This window comes from Sciurus carolinensis, chromosome 16 (assembly GCF_902686445.1).
Source record: "Sciurus carolinensis chromosome 16, mSciCar1.2, whole genome shotgun sequence".
Taxonomy (NCBI): Eukaryota; Metazoa; Chordata; class Mammalia; order Rodentia; family Sciuridae; genus Sciurus; species Sciurus carolinensis.
The window spans coordinates 34,733,989-34,757,057 of record NC_062228.1 but is presented as its reverse complement, the minus strand read 5'-3'; the positions used below and the strand labels follow the sequence as shown (position 1 = coordinate 34,757,057).

The window sequence follows — 23,069 nt, the reverse complement described above, 5'->3', positions numbered from 1 at the left end:
CCAAAACTCTCAACCAGCAGAGCTATGAAATACTAAAAAACTCACTTTTGTTTTTAAAAGGACAAAAGCGATCAGCATTTGAGTTAATCCTTCTCCTAAATTCTGATTTCCCTGGGGAAAATCAAAATGTGGGAGCGTTGGGAATGAGGGGAGCCCAGGCAGTCCAGAGGCTACGTGCCTGGCTCCTGCTACACTTAGAATAAAACTCTGTCACACTTCACAGTGACAGCACACTGTTTTCTGCTGTATAGTTAAAGCACAAAATGGAACAGGAAAATGACTCTGGACTTCACCAAACTTACAGCTAAAGCACACACATTAAGATTTTTTAATTTGCCAGATAATCTTTTAATGAGAATTATAAAAGACCAAAAACATTTTTTTTGCAAACTGCCTTTTTTTAAACAAATGATTTGCTCTTAATTACAAATACTGTGTATGACGATGCCTTCTTCTGCAAAACCAATAAATACAAGAACAAATTTCTAAACAGGTGATTTGTCCAAGATATTTGAGAAAGAAAAAAGCCTGATTTTTTTCAGTATTTATATAAATCAGAATATATTCCCTAACTTTTCAGAATAAGCCTGAAGGTATGAATCCACTGGAAAAGAGAAAGAGAGAAGAGAAAAAGAGACCACCTTATAGTTACTTTAAATAGCTTTTGATAATTTTTCTTTGATGTAACCTTTCCTTTCTGGGACTCATATCTTCACAAAATAGTTGAATTTAAAATATTTCTAATGAACTGATTAATGAGGGAAAAAATATGTAATGGACACAAACTTTACCATAAACAATTATGCATATCAAAAAGACACTAACTTTAAAAAGGTACAAAAAAAGTGAGGAAAAACCTGAAATTACAGAAAAGAAAGTCAAATTTATTCAATGAAAAACTAGAATTAATAAAAATTAGCAAATGCACACACACCAAAAAAAAAAAAAAAAAAAAAAAAAGCCAGCAGCACTATGTATTGACTCACAAAGGGAGAAGCAGTGGCCCAAGACCACTCAGATGGCTTGTCAGTTAAAGGAACACACACACACACACACACACACACACACACACACGCGCGCGCGCGCGCACACACGCACACACACTCGCAAAAAAAAAATTTTTTTTTCAACAATACAATCAATCTACAACAAACACAAAACTCAGAATTATTTTACAATGCTTGCTCTCTTAATACAAAAGATGCCCATCTTGGGTGTATATATATATATTTTTTTTCAGTGGTTTACTGTTGACTTATTTTTAAATATATTAGTGTTACTACATGCAACTGTTTCCTGTATTTAACAGCCTTTCTTTTTATTTACCTTCATGTGTCTAGCTTCCACCTACCAAAAGAGTTTCAGGTTGGCAGGCAGATGGGTGCCTTATTCTCCTGTGAAATTGAATGCAACAGTTTTAAACACTGGCCAGAAAATGTTTGATTGCCGTTTCAACACATGGAAATAGTTACATTGATGCCTAAATTGCCGTTTTCTGCAAAAAGCTGTGCAATGCTGGTGTCAAAGACTAGGCAGTCACTATTCATAATGGCTGTTGCAATTCCCTCATGAATAGATCGAGGAGTCGCTTCCCAAGTCAATCGCCGCCTATGACCATTTAGCTCAAGTCGATAAGCAAAATTTTCAGCTTGCTTGCGTGTTCCTATCAGCTGTACAATTGCAAAGAACTGCTGGTGACCATCGTATTTTTCCTGTTTCTCCAAGACTAACATGAAGTGAAAGCCAAAACAGGACTGCATCATCACCCAGTCAACAGCACCAGGAAGATTAATGTCTGTAGCAAGGAAAACTATATCCTCTCCCTGTAGGGTTGTAATGGACTTGTGCTGATGCATCAGATGGGGCATTACAGCATCCAAAGAGCCTTGCCATTTACAGGAAGCACCGGGGCATGGGCAGGAATAAGGCCTAAACTCACAGAGCTCTTCATGGTCTGCTTTTTCTGTATGTGGCAGAGTTATTTCACATCCAGAAGAGGCATATTTACAAGGGAAAAGTACTGAATTGGCCACTTTCTCCATAGCCAAGTTGCGAATGGATCCCAGTGGGCCCCGGCAAGTTGGACAACATGTGAGCTTCGGGCGACAGTTGCTACAAACAAGATGGCCACTCTGACACTGAAGAATGGGTGGTAACACATAGTCAAAGCAGACAGGACACTCAAAAAGACTCGCCAAGTCATTGTTGGATGCAGTTGTGCCAGTCAGCGCAGGCACCCTCTGGGATGGTGGACACTTTGAGGTACCAGTAGGTAATGCTGTAGCAGTCTGACGGCTCATCTCTGTAATAAAAAATAAATAAATAAATAAAAGGAAGAATGATTACAACTTACATTTTACAAATAATGTTTACATGCCAGAAAAATTTAAGTTTCATGCAAAATTTACTGTGAGCAAAAAGATAAAAGAAACTAAAATAGGGTTTAAAAAGCATATATAAAAACATAACAAATTACTAAATGTGCATCTGTTATTAGGAGTTAATTTAAACACTGAAGAAGTCTTTTCAAAATGTTTCCGAGCATATTTAAAGTTCCTTTTAAAATAAAAGTACTAGAGAAACAACATGTATCCCATTTGTTTACAATAAAAAAAAAAAAGAAAAAAGCAAGACATTAATGAACAAATCAAAAAAAATAAAATAAAATAAAATAAAAGTACTAAAAATTATCTTTGGGTAATTTCTGGAGTGTGTACAATAAGAAATGTTAAAAGAGAAACTGAACTATAAACAACTAAGAGACACCGTATATAATATAGTACCTTACGTACAATCAGATATGTTTTGACTTTGTGTCCTCCCTCTTAAAGAGTCCCTAAAAGTCATCTATTTCTTTCCAATTCTGAGTCAGCTATTGGGAATTAGAAGTCCTATGTGGTTCATATGCCAAAGATCATCAGATTGATTCTTCCTAGTGGTGAACAGCATCTTTTCTACAGGTATATTTTGGGAGTGGGGTACAGGGCATCACTAGGGGAAGAGCCTGCTGCCATCCCATTATCCACCTTCACCTATTAAGTCTTCCAAAAATTGTTAACATCAGTTAGATACTGCTTCCTACTGATTTATGGTCACCGCAAATGCTAGGAAAGACTTGAGAATTGAACCTTAAACAAAAGTAGTTAGTCTAGTATTTAGAAGAAGTACCTCATTCTATTCTACTTCCAGTTCACAATATAAATCAGATATAATGTACAAGGGGAAAGAAGAATTGGAAAAAGAGGGTGGGGGAAAAAATGAGGAGGACAAAAAAAACCACAAAGAGGGACACACAACATGGGGAATGAGGAATGGCGTCAACAGGTAAGGAATTCCTTATACCCTGGGGTTTACAGTGTAGATGAAACAGTCATCAGGAGAATAATAAATATCACTTAACAGATAAATGTCATCTGGAAGAGATGATCAATAATGTAACTATTACTAGTCAGGCTGAATCAAATATAAAGAAAACACGGCACCTTTTCCAGGAATCTGCCTCTACTGGGATATGGCAGGTCATTATTTGTCTTGGAACTGATACAAGATCAATCAGGCTGATGATATGCTAAAAGTGCATTCCCAAGAACTACTATACTACGGTATATTTCTACAAAATTTAAGTTTCCAATTCAGTGTTTTCCCTCAATTATAATCATTAATCTGTGGCAAAGAACTTTTAAGAAACAATGGTGGTTACAAATGTGACCAGGTATATACAATTTGTGTTCTTGATTATTCAAGTTGTTACCAAAAGACACTGTAAATGGAGGGTGGGGGATGAAAAAATTAATTCTTTTATGACTAAAGAAATATCCTAAATTTCAAGGGGAAACAAATGTGGTTACAATATTCACAATATCTGGTATGTGTGAGACCCTGGAATTGGTCCCCAATACCATATACACACACATACTCTCTCACAAGGTATAACTGAATTCCATCATAATGTGGTTCATCCTACAGACTTGGAAAAACATGAATCAACTTGCATCACCTGAAGCCCTGAGTAATCCAGTTATTCTGACAAAAGGACTATAAAGGAGCTCTCCTATAATCCAGGATCCCTCTGCATAGATTCTTTGCATTTATGATGATCTATCCGTTTTATGTCACTTGTAAAACAATGGGCTGAGCACTGCCAAAACACAGTCGTGTATGCTCTATGCCTATTGAGTGGTCCATTATATGCTGCTCACTTAAGTGAGCAACACAGTAATGTAAAAGTGGTTCTTTGGGCACAGTCTAAGCCCCCAATTACCTTTCAAATTACTAAACCAAACAGCTATTTACAACAAAAAGCAGTGAGCTCAGTTGTATTTAACATAATACAGCTACTGAGCAAAAAAACACTTGTTCAGTTTCTTAACCTAGCAAAATAATTATAACACTTATCAATAGCTCAGGCCTGCACTATAAAATTACTTTACAAACATTGTAGAAATCATAATTTAATTCCTATTCAAAGTGTGAAAAACAAGTGAAATGCAGGCAGTTAATTTCTCATGAATGGAGGTATTCAGGATGCAACTGCTAAAACCTTCCAAAGCTCCAGAGGTAGAACCCAGCTCCTCCTTGACCCAGAGAAGGAATCTTGACCACAAAGCAGTCCTGCAAGAGGAACCAAGAACAACCAGCCTGAGTCATGACATAACCTGAAGTTTGATTTAAAGAGAAAAGTATAGCCACTTAAATGAAACATCAGGGCCATCCTCAGAAAGAGGTAAATTATGCTGCAGCTATTCCTTTAACCAGATTTCACTGATTTACAACTTTCAAGTTTCAGTTTCAAGAACCCAGTGTTTTCACACCAATACCTTTTCTCTTCCTTGTCCTAGCTGCGGGTAAACATGTGAGCAAGACTCCCCTCCAGGAGTACAAAAAGGGTAAGGTAGGCTTTCCCGTCATTAGAAGTCAGGCAGCGCATTGCGTTTCCCCGAGCATTAACAACAATCTGCAACAGAAGTCCTTCCTTGCCACCTCCTCCTGTTCTTAAGCACAGAAGACTGTGTGAGATCGGACTCCTTAAAACACACTCACTCAGAAGCACGGGGTACAAAGGCGGAAAAATGAAGGCCTTCCGTCCTCAGGAGGCGACCACACCTCCCTGTGAACTCAAATTCGCCTGCGTCTCCAAAAATGGGAGCTATGGCTGAGCTGTCCTCTGCAGTAGCCTAAGCTTTCGTCCATCTCACAAGTTTGTCTTCCCCTGCTTCACTGACTAGGCTCCCGCAAAAAGCGGGTGATGGGCCGGAGCTGCAGAGAGCACGGCGCTGGTTCAAGAAGCAGGAGTGCTCTTGGAGCAGGCTCTGGAACGGCACGCCTGCCGCCGAAGCTGCGGCAGCCACAGGGAGAGCCATTGGCAACCGGGCTGGGGGCCACAGCTGGGAAAGTCGGCTCCTACTCCAGGCACGCAGGTCGCCCAGGACTTGCCGCGCCCAGGGCGGCGGCCGCCGGCTTGCTCGCGCGGGGGCGGGGCTGCGCAGGAGGGTGGGGCTACGACCCAAAGCCCTGCCCACAGCTAAGGGCGGCCCCATAGCTCCCCTCCGGCCTGGAAAGATCCCATCCGGTGCCACCCGCCAGAGACCTCGCATTCTCAGCATTTCCTCCAACTTAAGTTTAGGTAGAGCATGTTTTTGTGGGTCAAAATGGTTGAATATCAGCAATTTATTTAAAGAACTACACAAGGAATAAGGGGAATGTGGCCGGACACTGTTCTCTATACAACTATCCGAGTGAATTATACTATCCAAGTGAATTATACTAATCAACTTAATCCTGCGAACTCATGTTTTCATAGAGTAAAAGCATCCTTTTACTGTAGTTCATCCAGTAACTACAGTACCAAGCCACCATATTTCCTCAATTCTAACTCACTTCATTTCTTCCCCTGTTGGCAGTTTAATTTACACTCCCCCCTCTTTCTGTGAAGACTTGCAGTTAGAGTAGTAAACACACTGAAGACACATTAAACTCTTTACTTCAACCTTCAAATCGAGATTGTATTTTCTTCCCACTCTGGGAAAGCCATCTTAAATGGCCCCATTAAACTTAAGAGTAGCTCGTTTTGTTTTTAAACAAGCATTACCCTTGCCCCATAAAGCCCTGTGAGCCTCAGATTTGCACTGCGTCAGCTAGAGCGTTCAGAGGTTTAACCTGTCATTACATCATGCTGAAGGAAGCCTTTAAACGCACCAAGAACTGATAGTGAGTGAACCCAATGCAGTGAATTGTAGATTACTTTCAGCAACAATTTTCAACTCTAATCACTTTCCCACCCTATAAATACTGTGTACTATCTCCTCAACCTCATTTTAATATTAGGCTACACAAACATCTTTAAGAACAGAAATATAATTGAAAATAGATACTGTCTGCCCCAGGGACAAATTACTATTACTTGTATTTTTATAGTCTAATATGTATTCATTCTATCTAGATCTTGGGTTTCTAGAGCAGGAGACTTCAAACATTTTATGCAGAGAAACTCCTCCAAACATACCAGAGAACCCAAATGATTAAAACAAAGTGAAGGTGGATGCCTGATTACCAAATCCCCCAAAAACTGCTCAGAGTCTTGCAGTACTGTCTGAAAACCATTCCGCTATGTACAAATCCCTCAACAAAGGAGTCAAGACAGTAGAGAGGAAAGCACACTTAAGTCATATCCAGGCTCCATCAACTTGTCAGCTGTAAAACTGGGATACTTCCAGCCTCAAATGACTTTTGTCTGGCTTAAGTGAGATTAGTAATTTATGTATATGATGGGTGGTACATATTTAAGAATAAATTATTTACCCGAGACCTGCATATAAATTTGACCAAACATGTCTGCCTGAGCTCAACCACCATTTTAACTCATTTACTTTTAGTACAATAAATCTTAATTCCTAATTAGGCAAAATATTTATTTACAATGGTTTTAAAAAGAGCTGGAAATTTCACAAAAACTATTTCACTAAGACAAGTCTATAGAATCCAAAATTAATGAAAATCCAAAATTCAGCAAGAATACTCATATCTACTTTACTTAAGCCTAATTTGGTATAAAGTTTAAATGGAAATAGAAAAAATTATTTTCAATTACATGTGAAAAACTTTCTTTTATAAATATCTGTAAATGTTTTAAATGAAGAGATGAAGTTGAATATGGAAAAAGGAGCACCATATATTGCAAAGCAAGTTACAAAGAGAACATGGGGAGAGGGAGAAGAAATCAGGAACACTGGGTGGGATAAATGAGTTATCTGTAGTATGAAACTGATAATTTTTAGTTATATTTCCTTTAAAGAGACAAAGGCTTTATAAAGACAAATTGCTTTATAAAGATAAGTCTGGGGTTGGCTCAATGGTACAGTCAGGCTTATAGCATATACAACGCCCTGGGTTCAATCCCCTGCATTCCCCACCCACCCTACAAAGGAAGAAAATGATCATAATTTGATTGAAAACAGTCAAACTGAGAAAAAAAAGTATTCTTAATTTAGTAAAAGAGATAGGATGCAAGTATTGCTACATCTTTACTTCCTCAAAATTACTCTTAGAAACTACATAATATTTATAAAATAAAGTTACAGGGCTGGGGATATAGCTCAGTTGGTAGAGTGCTTGCCTGGCAGCACAAGGCCCTGGGTTCAATCCCCAGTGCTGTCAAAAAAAAAAAAAAAAAAAGAAGTTACAAGGCAGTGGGTATAGCTCAGTGTTAGAGCACGTGCCCAGCATGTGAGAGGCCCTGAGTTTGATTCCCACCACCAGAAGAAAGGGAAAAAAACATATTAATAAAAATAACAGGTATCAGATTAGGAATCTGTACATTAGGAATCTGAGTTAAATAAAACTCCATTCAAAACATTTAGGCAACATTTAGGCTGTGGAGTGTGGTGGGTGGCACATGCCTATAATCCCAGTGGTTCAGGAGGCTGAGGTAAGAGGATCATGAGTTCAAAGCCAGCCTTAGCAACTTAGGGAGGCCCTATCTCTAAATAAAATATAAAAAGGGGGTTAGCTTAGTGAGTCCCTGTCTTAAAAACTGAAAAATCTGGTGATGTGTAACTCAGTGGCAGTGCATCCCTAAGTTTAAGCACTAGAAATTAAAAAAAAAAACCAAAAAAAAAACCCAATCAACTAACCAATCACTATGGATTTGTAAAACATTTAACTTACACATTAAACTTTGTGTTCTTAAATGGTCTTTCTAACATGGTATGTTTTTACTTTTCTATATTTTGTTAAAAAGTTAAATAAATAAATACTCATTCTTTATGAAAAAAAAAAGGGGGGGGGGGGGTTAGCAATGGTGGCGCAGTGGTTAAGCACCCCTGGGTTCAATCCCCAGTACCAAAAACCAACATTTAGGCCTTTTTCTCTTTTCCAGAATGCCTTTTGATGAAAAAGTTGTTTTCTATATTTATTTGACATTGTGATAGGAATTGTGTCAAAATTGTTTGTTAAGTTAAAATGTTAAACACTGTTTCTATTTTAAGATTGAACTGCTTCTCACACACTGACAAAATCAAGGCAAGTCTCTTTAAAAATAAGATTCAAGCTGTTTTAAATGCCAAAAGTTAAAAATCAAACATTGTTATAAAATCTATTTTTAGTTTCCAAAACTATAGCAAAGCAGTAAGAAATTTTTAAAAACTGTACGTTTTTCCTAAAAAACCCATTTTTCCTAAAGATAATTCTGAAAACTCAAGCACTAAGCTAGATACTGAAATACGGTTAATAAAGTATAAGTGGAACATACCTATAATCCCAGCTACTGGGGAGCCTGAGACAGGAGGATCACAAGTTTGAGATTAGCCTCAGAAACTTATCAAGACCCCAACGCAAAATAAAAAGATAAAAAAAGAGCTGGAGATGTTCAGTGGTAACACAACCTTGGGTCCAATCCCCAGCACCAAAATAATAATAACAATAAGAATAACAATAATAAAAAATAGGACTGAGATGCCTGTGAGATATCTAAGAGGAGCCATCATTTGAACTGTATCAAAACACTTCAAATACAGAAGAAAAGGGGTAGGGCAGGGTCCAATATTTAAGTCCAAAAAAAAAAAAGATTGATATACAAAGGTTAAAACTGGAGATTAGGATGGTATTTGTAGTCACAGAGAAGTATGACTAAAACAAGGCAAATCCCAACATTTAGAGATTCTTCATTAAAGAGTAGACTCTAGAGTCTAATAGTTCTCAAACATTATTATGCTTACTAATCATCTAGGGATGCTGTTAAAATGTAGCCTCTGATTTAGTAGGTCTGAAGCTAGACCTGATATTCTACATTTTTAATAAGCTCCTAGGTGTGGCCAATGCTGCTGTTCACATGGAGGTCACACTGAGTGGCAAAGCCTACAGAACTGAAGAAGAAAACCAACCAACATGAGAAGAGAGGGTAGTACCTCAAAAACAAAGAGAAAACGGGAATTTAAGACTGACACACAAAAACACATATACAGCAATGTTAAAATAAATTACACTTTATTAGATTCTTCAGGGAACGTGGTTATCCCTGTAATTAGAAAAAAGACAAAAAGCAGACATACTTAACCATGTTAAGAATTCAAATATAATATCCGTGAGCCCTAAATCTTAAGAAAATGAATGAGAAATCATACCAATCAGGTGATTAATCAAAGTAAATCATTTAAGAAAGGTGATACTATGGTAAAAGGATTAAAGTTTATGACTCCATTTCAATACAGAACTAATATTAAACTGGGCATTATAATTCAAATTAGAATGTAATAATTAAAAACTTTGGCAACTGTGATACTATGATTTGCAATAAATGCACATGTGATCTTCATCCCTTTTTCTGGCACATAGCCCCTAAAATCCTTGTAATTCTTCGAAGTGTTAAGTGTCTTTTTGTATACTTATAAGATGACTGATGGCTGGGGGCTCAGGAAAGCCTCCAGATAGAGACTGGTTGCCACGGGAGACAACCTTGTCATTCAAAAGTCTGAATTTTCAGTCTCAACCCATCATCCTGATCTCCAGAAAGGGGACAGGAGTTGATCAAAGGCCAATGATTTGCTAGGGCCTGCTTATAATCCCAGCTACTTGGGACGTCAAGATAAGAGGATCAAACTTCAAAGGAGTTGGGAATGGTGGGGAATGGGTATGTAGTTCAGTGGTGAGTATGCTTCAGGCCCTGGGCAGTTCCCATTTCTACCAGATAGAAAAATAGAGGGTTCAGTTAGTTTTCCAGATTGCTGGATAAGTGGAAGAACTTGGAGGGTGCTGCATGGGCCGCTCAGTGCCCCTTCCCACATACCTTGTCCTATTCATCTTTTTGCTGCATGGGAAGCTCAGTGTTCTTTCCCACATACTTTGCCCTATTCATCTCTTCCATCTGGTTGTTTGTATCCTCCATAATATCATTTAAAACAAATGGGTGAACATAAGTAAAGTGTTTCCCTGAATTGTGTGAGCCATCCTGGCAAATTATCACACTACAGGAGAGAGTCCTGAGAGTATCAATTTATTGTCAGTCAAAATTTATAGTTGGTCACAAGTGCAGGTTACAACCTGAAACTTGTGTTGGCCATTGGAAATGGGTGACAGTTTTCCTGGCCTAAGAGCTTAACCTGTGGGATCTAACTTCAGGCAGATAATGACAGAACTGAATTACAGGACACCCGGTTGGTGTCTGCTAGAGAGCTGCCTTGTAAGTGTGGGAACACCCACACATCACATCTGAGGTTAAATGTTTTTAAAAGTAAAGTAGGGAAAAAAGCTTTCTCCTATCATATGCAGCAAGGTATAAATAACTACATAAATTTTTTAAAATCATATGGTAAGGAGCTAATTAATGGCATAGTAACTAACAATCCAGGCAACATGAAGGAGGTACTGGTGACTTCACCAAAACCAACCTTGAAATTATGAATAGGGTAGAAGTCATACTAAAGGTGGAAAGGGATTTGTATGAGGCTAACACCTGAGAAGTATGATTGTTAAGAGAAGTGTAGGTGACGGCTAGAAAGTCCAGAAAAGCTTTTGTGACTTTTATTTCTTTAAATGGGAGAGACCAGAATATAGCAAATGTTACTAAGAGCCCAGTATCCAGGAAGAGACTGAAATGTGAGCAAGTTCTTGGTAAGGTGAAGATTTTTAAACTTATGAGGGACTGGACTTTGTTAGAAGAGGGAACTTCTTCCATAGATCAGAGGAAACAAAGTATGTCTAGCGTAGATTATAGATCAAAGATTCTATCAGACACTTTTCCATTTTCTCTGTAAAGGAGGCATAGTCATCCTTTCTTTTTGGAGGGATGGAGATAAGAAGAAGTTATAGGTTTTAAGAGATCCCTGCTAAACACCACACGATGGCAGTTCCTTCTTATATCAATTGGTCGAGTCTTGTCAACAGGATACTAAGAACAGACTGAAAAATATATGTAAATTATCACCTTGTGTCCCCAACTCCCTGCACCCCATTGCCTTTCATAGGCCAAAGGAGAAAAATGTGCCATTAACCTAATATATTCTTCAAACTTTAATACAAGTAGTTCCAAAGAATGGCTAAAGTAACTAACATTATCAAATAAGCAATACTGGACAAACTGGACACAGGGACACATGCCTGTAATTCCAGCAACTTGGGAGACTGAGGCAGGAGTATCCCAAGTTGAAGGACAGTCTCAGAAACTCAGAAAGACCCTGTCTCAAAACAAAAAATAAAAAGGACTAGGGATATAGTTCACTCACTCCTGGGTTCAATCCCTAGTACAAATAGGGAGGGAGGGAGGGAGGGAAGGAAGGAAGAAAGGAAGGAAGGAAGGAAGGAAGGAAAGAAAGTTGGTTTACAAGACAGCATTGGTTTAATTCCCAATTTCTATTTTACCAGCTATCATCCTTGTATTTTTATTATAAATTTAATCTACAATAACATCAAGAATGAAAGCACTACACTAACATTCCCCAAGAAAATTATAGCCCTTTAACATGTTAATACAGTAAGGCCAGGCATTGTGGCACACAACTGTAATCCCAGTGACTCCAGAGACTGAGGAAGGAGGATCACAAGTTCAAGGCTAAACCTCAGCAACTTAGTGAGGCCCTAAGCAACTTAGTGAGACCGTGTCTCAAAATAAAAAATAAAAAAAGGCTAGGATGTAGCTCAGTGGTAAGTACCCCTGGGTTCAATCTCCAGTAACTGAAAAAACAATAACTGGTCAATACAGTAAGTCCACCTTATCCATGGGTAATACATTGCAAAATCTACCATGGCTCTTTGAAACTGCAGATTGTACTGAAACCTGCATTTTCCCCCCTCTTCATAAATAGCTATGACCAAGTTTAATTTTTAACTTAGGCACAATAAGAGATTAACAACAATTTATTATATATCCTAATCTCGGCATATAAATTTTTTCTTAAGAACTTTCACTTTTTTGCTTAAAGAAAGCACTCTCTTTGACATATAAGAACCACTATCATTAGTATTCTTGCACTCTGGGGTTACTTGGACACTGTGATACAGGAAGAACTATCTGATCACAGTCCATCTGGACAACTGATATGGCTACTAAGTGACTAATGGGTGGGTAGCATATACAGTGTCGGATACACTAGACAAAGAGGACAACAAGATTTCATCATGTACTATGTAAAATTACTTCTGTAATTTTCCATTTAATATTTTTGGACTACAGTTGACCACAGTTAACTGTAATTTCAGAAACTGAAACCACAGATACAGGGGAACTAGTATAGTAAAAAAATTTCCTTTCCTACCTGCCAGGACAAAACTTTTACCATTTTATGGTACAACCATTATACCTCAAGAAAGTTTTCAGAGTTAAGGTTGGGCGCGGTGGTGCACACCTGTAATCCCAGCAGCTCTGGAGGCTGTAGGAAGAGGACTGCAAGTTCAAAGCCAGCCTCAGCAACTTAGTGAGGTCCTAAAACAACTCACTGAGACCCTGTTTTTAAATAAAATATAAAAAAGGTCTGGGTATGTGGCTTATTAGTTAAGCACTCTGGGTTTAATTCCCTGGTACCAAAAAAAAAAAAAAGAGAGAGAGAGAGAGAGAGAGAAAGAGAAAGTTTTCAGAGTTAGCAGTCTAAAGCTCTTGCATAAATTGTGCAGGCTTATGATGCAGATGCAAAATCTAATAAAGCATTTTTATTGCTTTTCAGGTACTCTTACCCACCCGCCCACTACACACACACACACACACACACACACACACACACAACCAATTGCTTATAGAACACTTTTTCTTTGGGAGAATTTTTCATTAGAACATCTAGATGCAGGTTAAGTAGCCATAAATCTGAAATACTTTAAAAAAAATATTTATGTATGTATGTATGTATCAGGGATTGAACCCAGGGGCACTTTACCACTGAGCCACACACCAAGCCCTTTTCAAATTTTATTTTGAGACAGGGTCTCACTTAAGTTACTTAGGGCCGTGCTAAATTGTTGAGGCTGACTTTGAACTCATAACCCTCCTCTCTTAGCTTCCTGAGCTGCTGGGATTACAGGCATGCTCCAACCATAACTAGTGAAATCCAAAATGTTTTGAACATTGATAAGAGGCTTTAAAATTTTTTAAATTTAAGAGCATTTTAGATTTCTAGATTAGGAATATTTAACTAGTAAAGTTTATGCAAATATTCCAAAATCTAGAGAAACTCCAAAATCTGAGACACTTCTGGATTCAAGCATTTTGAATGAGGAAGAAAAAAAAAAAATCCATCTGTATGTCTTCTTTCAATATTCTCACCTTCCTAGTTGAGTCTTTTTAATTCCAAGGCTCAAATTATTTACTTCAGTAGACTTGACACTGAGTTGTTCTTTGTTTCTTTCCCATCTATAATTCTGACATCAACTCTCCCTGGATCTACCAGTCACTTATATTTTTGTTCTCACAATTTCCACCTTTGTTTTTTGCTTTGTATTTTAAGAGAAACTGAGTTTTAATTCATTAATCTGATTTTGCTAAAATTACTTTTTTGATTTGCCTTTGTCAGTTAACTCTTTTTGAAAATTACTGAGTACCCCAAAGATCTTTTATGTATTTTACATGTATGGGTACTTGTATTAGAAATTTAAGTCAAAAATTTTAAAAAACATTTTTAAAATAACCATTACCTTTTATATAACATGTAAATGCCCACTACATGTTAAATGTTTATGAAAAAATAACTACTTCTCATGATAGCAAGGAAAGTGTTGATGTTTTACATATTTACAAATTTCTTAAATGTCTGACTTAGGGAAATACAATTGCATTTTCATTATTTGCTTCTCTGCATTTAGTCTATTGCAATCGTATGTCATGTAGCCTCTGGGAAATTCCACTATACTCTTAAATTTCCTTGTGAAAAAAAGTTTTGACCCTCAAAGGGTTTAGAATGCTTCCAGAATCCTTGAACCCCAGGGGTTCCCGGAACCCCTGCCCTACAATATAAACTTCATAAAAATAGACCCTGTTTGTCCTGCACTTAGGACAGTACCCAACAAGAAACTAAACATTTCTGGAAGGAATGAATAAATCAAGTACAACAATATGAAGAATTCCAAGTATAAAAAAAAGCATGAACACAACTAAAACTCATCATTACCACAAGACTATATTTGCTGTTTGATGAAACCTTAAAAATAATTCACAAATGATACTTAAAATTCACTTCAGAAGATAATACTGGTAAAGTAAAACATCACAGTAAAGATAATTTTTAAAATTTTGATATAAACATCTATTTACTAAGTTTTCAAAATATTTCTTATGTTTGTGACAGTTCCATAAACCCACCAACTCCTTGATAGTAATTCATTTTTTGGTTACATACCTGGAGAATGTAGAATGTAGCTACACAGAAGCTCAAACCTGAATTCGGCGTTTAGCTCTTACCCACCCCCACCCATACCTATATTATTGTCCTTAAAGTCTGTGGGTACAAAAGGGGAATCAGACACTGCCAAGGGAACTGCTGCAATAACAAGAAATATGGGACCTTGAAAGAAGTTGGGCACACAAAGCTGCAAGCTGCATAATTCTGCTATCCTGGAAATGGCAAAGCTGCAAGTACAAAAAATCAGATCAGTGGCTATCAGGGATCCACAATGGGGCAGGGGAGGACAAGAGGGCACCAGAACACATTTTGGGATCGCAGAAACACATAGCCCTTGATTAGTGTTGATTAGTGTATGGTTACATACATTTCTCAAAAATCTTTGAACTGTATACTTAAGATGAGTGGAAACTTAAAAATCAAAGAGAATAAATTTCAAAAATGTAAAAGGACATAAATCATAACACAATAAACCTGAATCCGTGAAGAAAGAGAAAGGCTGGGGATATAACTCAGTACTGGAGCTCTTAACTAGCATTCACAGTATCCTGAATTCTATCCCCAGTATCACTAAAAAATAAATAAATGGAGAAGGAGTAGATATAGGAAGAGTACAGGCCAGTCTACAGGAATCAGATTAAATGACAATTTTTGTGTAAAGTGCTTGACTCTTAGGTCAAGTGCTCACTTCTCAGGTATGCCCTAGCATCTAGCAAGCCGAAGGGAGGTGCTATGTGGCCTCACTGCCTGACTGAACCCATTAGTGCCCACTTCCTCCCTTGGAGAAGTGGAGGTCAACAGGCCCTGATACCCTCACTGTATACATGATAACCCTGCCAATAAGGGGATGTCTGCCACCCAGGATTCAGAAGGGACCATGGACAACATTGTCCTGACCCAGTCCACGAACTTACTAATATTTTTATATCAAGCCAAAATTATAATCTCTGGAATCTCAAGTTTCTCATTTGTGAGTCAATAAGACTACCAACAACAACAGATTTTGGAGATCAAGTATGTGATCATTCAGTATATTGTTAAAAAGTGAGTTTACAGAGCCACACCAGAAAACCTGCCCTAAATCTTATTAAATAAGATCTGGATCATAAACAACAGGATTATACTGAAAACTGTTATTTCAATCTACTGTGGAAAGAGATTCTATACGGGAGCATAACCTCAATCTGAGATTGTATCTGAAAAAGAGATAAAGGTCACACGTTCTCTATGAAAAAAGCTTTATTAATTGGTACCTATAGACCAGTAATGCACTATTGCCAGCAGCTTCAAACACACTATTTAATCTTCATAAGGTAAATTATATACTCATTTTACAAATGAAGAAATTGAAAATCAGAAAAATGAAGAATAAAAGCAGAGTCGTGTTATGTTTTGTCTCTAAATCTCCTCTTCTTTAAAAATAACCCTAAAAACAGTATGCATACTCTCCTCACCCTGGTAAAAATATTTAGTTTAGCATCCAACACATATTTTCAACACAAAACTTTGCCAAAAATATTCCCCAAATTCTTTAAATCAGTCACAGAATCTGATACCAATCTATGTCATTAAACCATCAAACATTAAATCAAAGCACCAAAAAGTCAAGTAAGAGGAACAAAAGAAGAGGATGGCCAAATAGGTCTTTCTAACCTTTCTATTTTATATCACATTATAAAAATCCTTTAACAACTTAAAAAATTTGGGGCACCTGAAATTAAATTATTGAAACTATATCAGCCCAATCTCTAGTTCAATATAACCAAGTTTCAATGTTTAGACAAACATCCAAATACTATTCACTTAGTTATTTGTATCCAAGTTGGATTACAACAGTTTACTTCCCTGATTATATTTTATATTCCCTCAAAATGCAAAATTCTCAAACATTCCTGTACATGCTTGGCCTTTTACTCCATCCTGGCATCAAGCTATGCTTTATAAACCTTACTCATAAAATATACTGTACCTAGTACTACAATGTAACATAGAACCTATGCAAGTGTGCATTCCATCTAATAAGTATGTTATTACACACATGTACACACCTAGATAGAATATAAACATACTCTCAGGACAAAAATCCCTCAGCATATCAAAACTGGTAGTAACCTACAATTAATAATACTAAGTTAAACATAAAAGAAAATTCTGCTTGGGAGACAAAGTTAAGGAAACAGGATAAAAAGTCACATGAGAGAGTCTAACATTTTATGACTGGTGGCTCTTTACTAGTAAAATGGAAGTAATGGAATTTCTCGGAAAGAAATGACATTTAAAAGTTCCTGGAGACATTAAAATTATATGCAGCTGAAACAGTTATAATCTTTATGTAAACATTATATCTGAAAGTCTAACCAAAACATTTCAGCTGTTTCAACTAAGTATGATTCCGCACATGAATTAACAACTTATATACTAATTTTCTTCAAACTAACATACTATTCTCTAGGAGTTCACATTTTTCTACAAAATTTAATGTTTAAAATACAATAAAAGCAGGGCATGGTGGCATACACCTGTCATCATAGAAAGTCAGAAGGCTGAAGCATGAGGATTGAAAATTCAAGGCCAGCCTCAGCAACTTAGTAATATCCTGTCTCAAAATGAAAGATAAAAAGGGTTGGGAATGGAGTTCAATGGAATGGCAAATTACCTTAAGTTCAATCCACAGTACCACAAAATAAATAAAGTTTTTCAATAAATTTAATGTTTTGTCTTTCTGTTTTAATCTTTAAAAAAAAAAAAAAAACTACCACCTGAACCATCTAAATCCACCTGCTAGTCATATAACTGAATGCCACTATTCAAATTTATGGTCACAATGATCCCAAGTTGGTACTACAGCACTCCACTTATAGCAGGTTAAAGAAAAAAATCATGGTGGGTCTAATATGTGAATATGTGAAGCAAAGCCCAAATGACATCATGGCATTTATGTGTTAGTGGGGAAAAAAAATACATTATATTCACACCAAAGAGAGCAATTTAGGTCTGCAAAAACTCCAAAAGAGCCTGCATATGGTCAGTTCCATAGCCTTAAGTCAGTTACATAACTGTCTGAAGATTTAAATTCAGCTGACATCATTCAGTTTTAATAAATCAGTAATTTGACTTGCAATGGCTTTGTAGTTTTATTTATATTTAACTTTCCAGTTTTAAACTGTCAACAGTATCTCTCAGAGCTGATACATCACTGGTTTCTACCTAATAAATTTTGTTCACTAACTCACCAGTCCTTCTCAGCCTCCTCTGATTCCTGTTTTCTGAAAACTCTTGAAAGTGGGAGTTACCAATGGTCCTCTTTTGTACACTGGTGATTCAGATGATCCCATTTAGTTTCCACACCCCCCCACACACCCATGGTACTAGGAATTGAACCCTAGAGCACTCTATCACTAAGACACATTCCCAGCTCTTTATTATTATTTTATTTAAAGACAGGGTTCTCACTAAGTTGCCCAGGCTGGCCTCAAACTCCAAATCCTCCCACGTTAGCCTCACTGAGATTATAGGTGCCAGGCTCTAGTCTTAGTAGTTTTTAATTCCACTAACATGCCAAGAACGTATTTATTTTTTCCCTCCAGTAAAGTTTAAAAAAAAAATTTTCCCCCCAAAAAACTCTCCAGGATCTGTCCTAATCCTCAGACAGGAAAGGACCAGAGTTGAACTATATCAAAGACCCTCTACCCTAGCTTTCCTCTTTTCAAATGATGGCAACCGCATCCTGCCAGTTACTCCAGTTAAAGGCCTTGAAGTCATCCTTGGCTCTTCTCTTTCACATCATAAATCTAAATCAACCAGGGATTTGTACTGTCCCTCCCTTAAAAATACATTCAGAATGCAATGACTCCACACCATCCCTCCCCTACTACCATCTAGTTCAAGTCACCTTTATCTCTTACCCAGATTATTACAATATCTTCCTAACTCCGTTTCTTTGTCTCCCACTCTCATGCCTTAATATATTCAAATCCAATTCAAATTTTTATCGATTATATCACTACTTTGCAGTACACTTTTCACTGGTTACCCCTATCAAAGTAAAAGTTAAAACCTAGAAATCACAAGGCCCTATACAATATGGTTAAGTACTTCTAATAATCTGACTATCTCTCCCATACTTTCCTTTCTACCCACTGCACTGTCCTCCTGTTCCCTGACCAATACTAGTTTACTTCTTTGGGTCTCTGCCTTAAAATACTTTTATCCTGGATATACATGTGGCCATCTCCCTCACTTCCTTCAAATCTTTGATTTATACATTGGTTTCTCACTGAGACCTATCCTATACCTCTATTTAAAATAGCAAACTGTGCCCTACCTAGAGACCCCTCCATTATGCAATCGCAAATCTTTGCACATTCCACCTTTCCTCCTTTTTCCTTCCTTCCCCACTTCCTTTCTCTACTCCCTCCCCTGCATGGATTACATTCTCATAGGATACACAATTTGCTTATTAATTTTCATGTCTGTTGTTATAGATCCCCCTGCTCCTTGCACTATCACTTGGAAGATGGTTCAACAATGATGCATTCCAAATACTTAAAACAATGTCTGGCAATCAATTAACACCTGTTAAATGAATAAATAGAAAGCAAAAGAATTTTGGACTTTTAAACAGCAACATTCAAAGTTACAAAAAATATAGCAATATTTTTTTAAAACTCTCAAAGAAAATAATTATCATCCTAAAATTCTACACCAAATCAAAATATCCTTAAGTGCTGAGAGCAGAATAATGATGCAAAGTTTCAAAGCATTACCTCCCCTAGATATGTTCTCAGGAAGCACATGGTGGATGTGCTCTTCAAATACAAGGGAAGGAATTAAGAAAAAGAATAGAAGTCACAATAAACAGAAGACTAAAACTCAAGGAATACTAAAGATAATGACAACTTCATGCTAGAGGAAGATGGCAACCTAAGGCCTGCAAACAAACTGAATGAACATGTAGACAGGTGGGAATGAATGTGGGGTAGTAATTAAGAGTAAGCACTGCAAAACGAAGAAGGAAGAAAAAGAAAAAAAAAAAAGAAAAAAGAAAGCACTAGTTGTAAGAAATACAAATTAAGCAGGGCAGGGAAAAGGGTACTCCTAGTTTACCACATGGTTCAGTGACAAAGAAGTTTAATGCAAAAATAATCAACTGAAAGGTAAAAGTTGCTTCTGAAAAGGGGTATCTAGAAAGGAATAAGGGCAAGGAACTTTTCTTTAAAAAAAATCTGCAATTATTGATTCTAAACTCTGTGCACATAAAAAAGTTCAAAAACTTCGTATGAGAAATGTCACAAACTGCATGCATTAGTAAGGAAATGACAGTGCTTACTGAGCATGGGCCCTAGGTTCAATCTCCAGCACCACACACCTAAAACAGTAAGAATAAAAAGTGGGTGGACTAGGGAAAAAAAGTCTCAGAATATACAGATTACAATCCTATTTATGTTAAAATAAAAAATAGATATACCAATTGATACACCTATCTTTACATATCTATGCACCCTATGTACGATGTAACAAAACAGAAAAGAAACTAAAATGACATCTAAATTGTAGAATGTAGTTTAAAGGTTTAAAATGCTGTAATATAAGAGGAGAATCAGAAACCAAGAGATGGAACCACCACACTACAGACACAAAGAATATCAAGAACTGCAAGTTAGATTGTAAGCACAAGCTTCGACATTGGGAATTTCCCGGTTCAAACACAAAACAGTTACTAACAGGTGACAATCATTTAATGGGAAAATACCTGTATGAATGTAGGTCAGATCAAAGCAATTAATCTTAACATACCTATAGCTGAAAGAAAAAAAGCAAAACACACAAACAGGTTACAAATGCCTATAATGGCTACTTTTCAAAAATCAGATCACAAATGATGCTGGGGAACAGATGCCCATTTCTGTATTTCTCAAATAGTCATAAAACATAAGATTGGTAATAAAAAAGGATTTTATTTAAGCTTGGCATGGTGGTGCTTGCCTGTAATTCATGCAGCAACTCTGGAGGTTGAGGCAGAAGGAATCCAAGATCAAGGCAAGTCTTAGCAAGACACCCAAGCAATTTAGGGAGGAGACCCTGTCTCAAGATTTTTAAAAAATAAAATAAGCCAATCCCAAAAAACCAAAGGCCAAATGATTTCTCTGATAAATGGATGATGATACATAACTGGGGGTGGTGGGGGGGTGCCAAGAATGGAGGAAGGATGGATTGTATAGAAGAAAGTGAGGGTTGGGGAGGGGGTGGGGAGAAGGAAAGATAACAGAAGAGACAAACATCATCACCCTATGTACATGTATGATCACGCAAACGGTGTGACTCTACTTCATGTACAACCAGAGAAATGAAAGTTGTACCCCATTTGTGTACAATGAATCAAAATAAAAATAAATAAATTAATTAAATTAAATTAAATTAAAAAGGCTGCAGATACGGCTTATGGTTAAGCACTCCTGGATTCAATTGCCAATACCAAAAAAGCCCTCTTTAAATTTTTTAAAGTGTATTTTATCATGTCCCCATATTTTCCTGCTACATTGCTGGCAACTTCCTATGCAAAACAAAACACTGAAATGAAGAGTTGATTGCAGGGCTGGGGTTGTAGCTCAGTGGTAGAAGGCTAGTGTGCATGAGGCCCTGGGTTTCCATCCCCAGCATCATCATAAACACACACACACACACTCAAATGTTGACTGCACTGCTTCTACTTTTTTCTTGGATATTTAGAGAAAACATTAAAACCACAAAGAGCTACATATTTTATGCACATTTTATACTTTTCAAATCTTAAATTTAGCATTTTACAGATAAGACAAAATGAAATTTGTCTGATTGCCTACCCACAAAATGAAAACAGTCTGCAGAAATTATCTTACATACGTAGTGTCAAGACAGCTGAGGTTGTCCAAAACAATGCTACATCACAGCCTTTGTCAAATCTTTAAAGCTGCCTTACCTACTAAGCCTGAGCATCAGTCAAATGCAAAGCAGCAGCAGCTGAAATTCAAAGGAGAGAAACCACCAAGTTTTTAACAATTTAAGGATTACTTCATTTAGTGAAACCAACTACTCAAGTAATCTTCCCAAGGTAGTGTTTGTAGAGAATCTGGTACTACAATGATAATTATAACAAGTACAGTATAATACCTCCTATAAAATGCAAGATTGACCAGGCACAGGTGTGCGGGTGGCACATACCTGTAATCCCAGTTACTTCAGAAGCTGAGGCAGAAGGATTCCAAGTTCAAGGTCAGCCTAGGAAACTTAAGTCTTGAAATAAAAATTTAAAAAGGGGTAGAGATGTAGCTTAATGGTAAAGCACTTGAAAAGCAAGCTCAATGCCCTGGGTTCAACCCCCAATACCGTAAGAAAAACAGAGAGAGAGACAGACAGACAGACACTGGCATTGAATTCTTTTTAAGAAGACTTCTCACCAGCAATATCTGTTTTATAAATACAGATTAGTTCTCTAAAGGTTTCCTCTTCCTAGTTCATGTGTCCAAGCCTCCTATTCAAAACAAAGCAAACAAAAATGTATAAACAAAAATCACAAATAAATTCAACATGTTTGGGCAACCTCAAAGCAAATGAAAGGTCTTTGCCAGGATCATCCTAGGCATACCTTACTGTATCATTCAACCCAGAGTTCCTGAAGACTTAAGAGGGGAAAAAATACATGGAATTGCTGGGACATGGGGTTCATTCAACTGGTAACTTTATCAGGGACAAACTAAGCAATGTCCCTGAATCTCACAAATGTTGAATGAGAGAAACAGCCACGAAAGAGTACGTACTGTATTGTTCCATTCATATACAGTCCAAAAACAAGTAAAAACAATCTATGGTGTTGAAAATCAAGAGATGGTTTTGGGGGGGTGGCACAGGACAGCAAGTAATTAGATGGAGAAAGAAGAGAACTTCTTGTTCTGCTAATGCTCTGCTTCTTAATCTGGTATGCTGATTACAACAGTGTGTTCCCTTTGTAAAAATTCATTAAGGTGAGTACACATAAAATGAATGCTTTTTCTATATGAATTTATGCTAAGTATTAACAAAAAAGTTGACATTTAGAAAACAAAGGGTCTTACAGTTATCTTAGATATTTTCCTAGAATCTCCTTGAACAGCCCAATCAAGTATCATCACCAGCTAACCCATCAGGATTCTCAACCTGTCTCTACTATGCTTTTAATCTGCCATAGGAAAGTACCCACATTTAATGTCTAACTATAAATACTCTCAACTGAGATTTCAC

General features: G+C 37.0%; 1 protein-coding gene across 8 annotated transcripts in view; it reads right to left on the bottom strand.

Moving 5' to 3' along the window:
- Window positions 1-1,128: 1,128 nt before the first annotated feature.
- Window positions 1,129-23,069, bottom strand: part of Siah1 (siah E3 ubiquitin protein ligase 1) — a 30,164-nt gene continuing 8,223 nt past the window's right edge. For 3 of the 8 annotated variants that reach the window (XM_047528664.1, XM_047528666.1, XM_047528670.1), the window contains exon 2: window positions 1,129-2,302. In XM_047528664.1, the coding sequence (XP_047384620.1) occupies window positions 1,452-2,300 (849 nt within the window). In that variant the 5' untranslated portion in view covers window positions 2,301-2,302 and the 3' untranslated portion in view covers window positions 1,129-1,451. The other 5 variants (XM_047528667.1, XM_047528663.1, XM_047528665.1 and 2 more) reach the window with 5 other exon arrangements.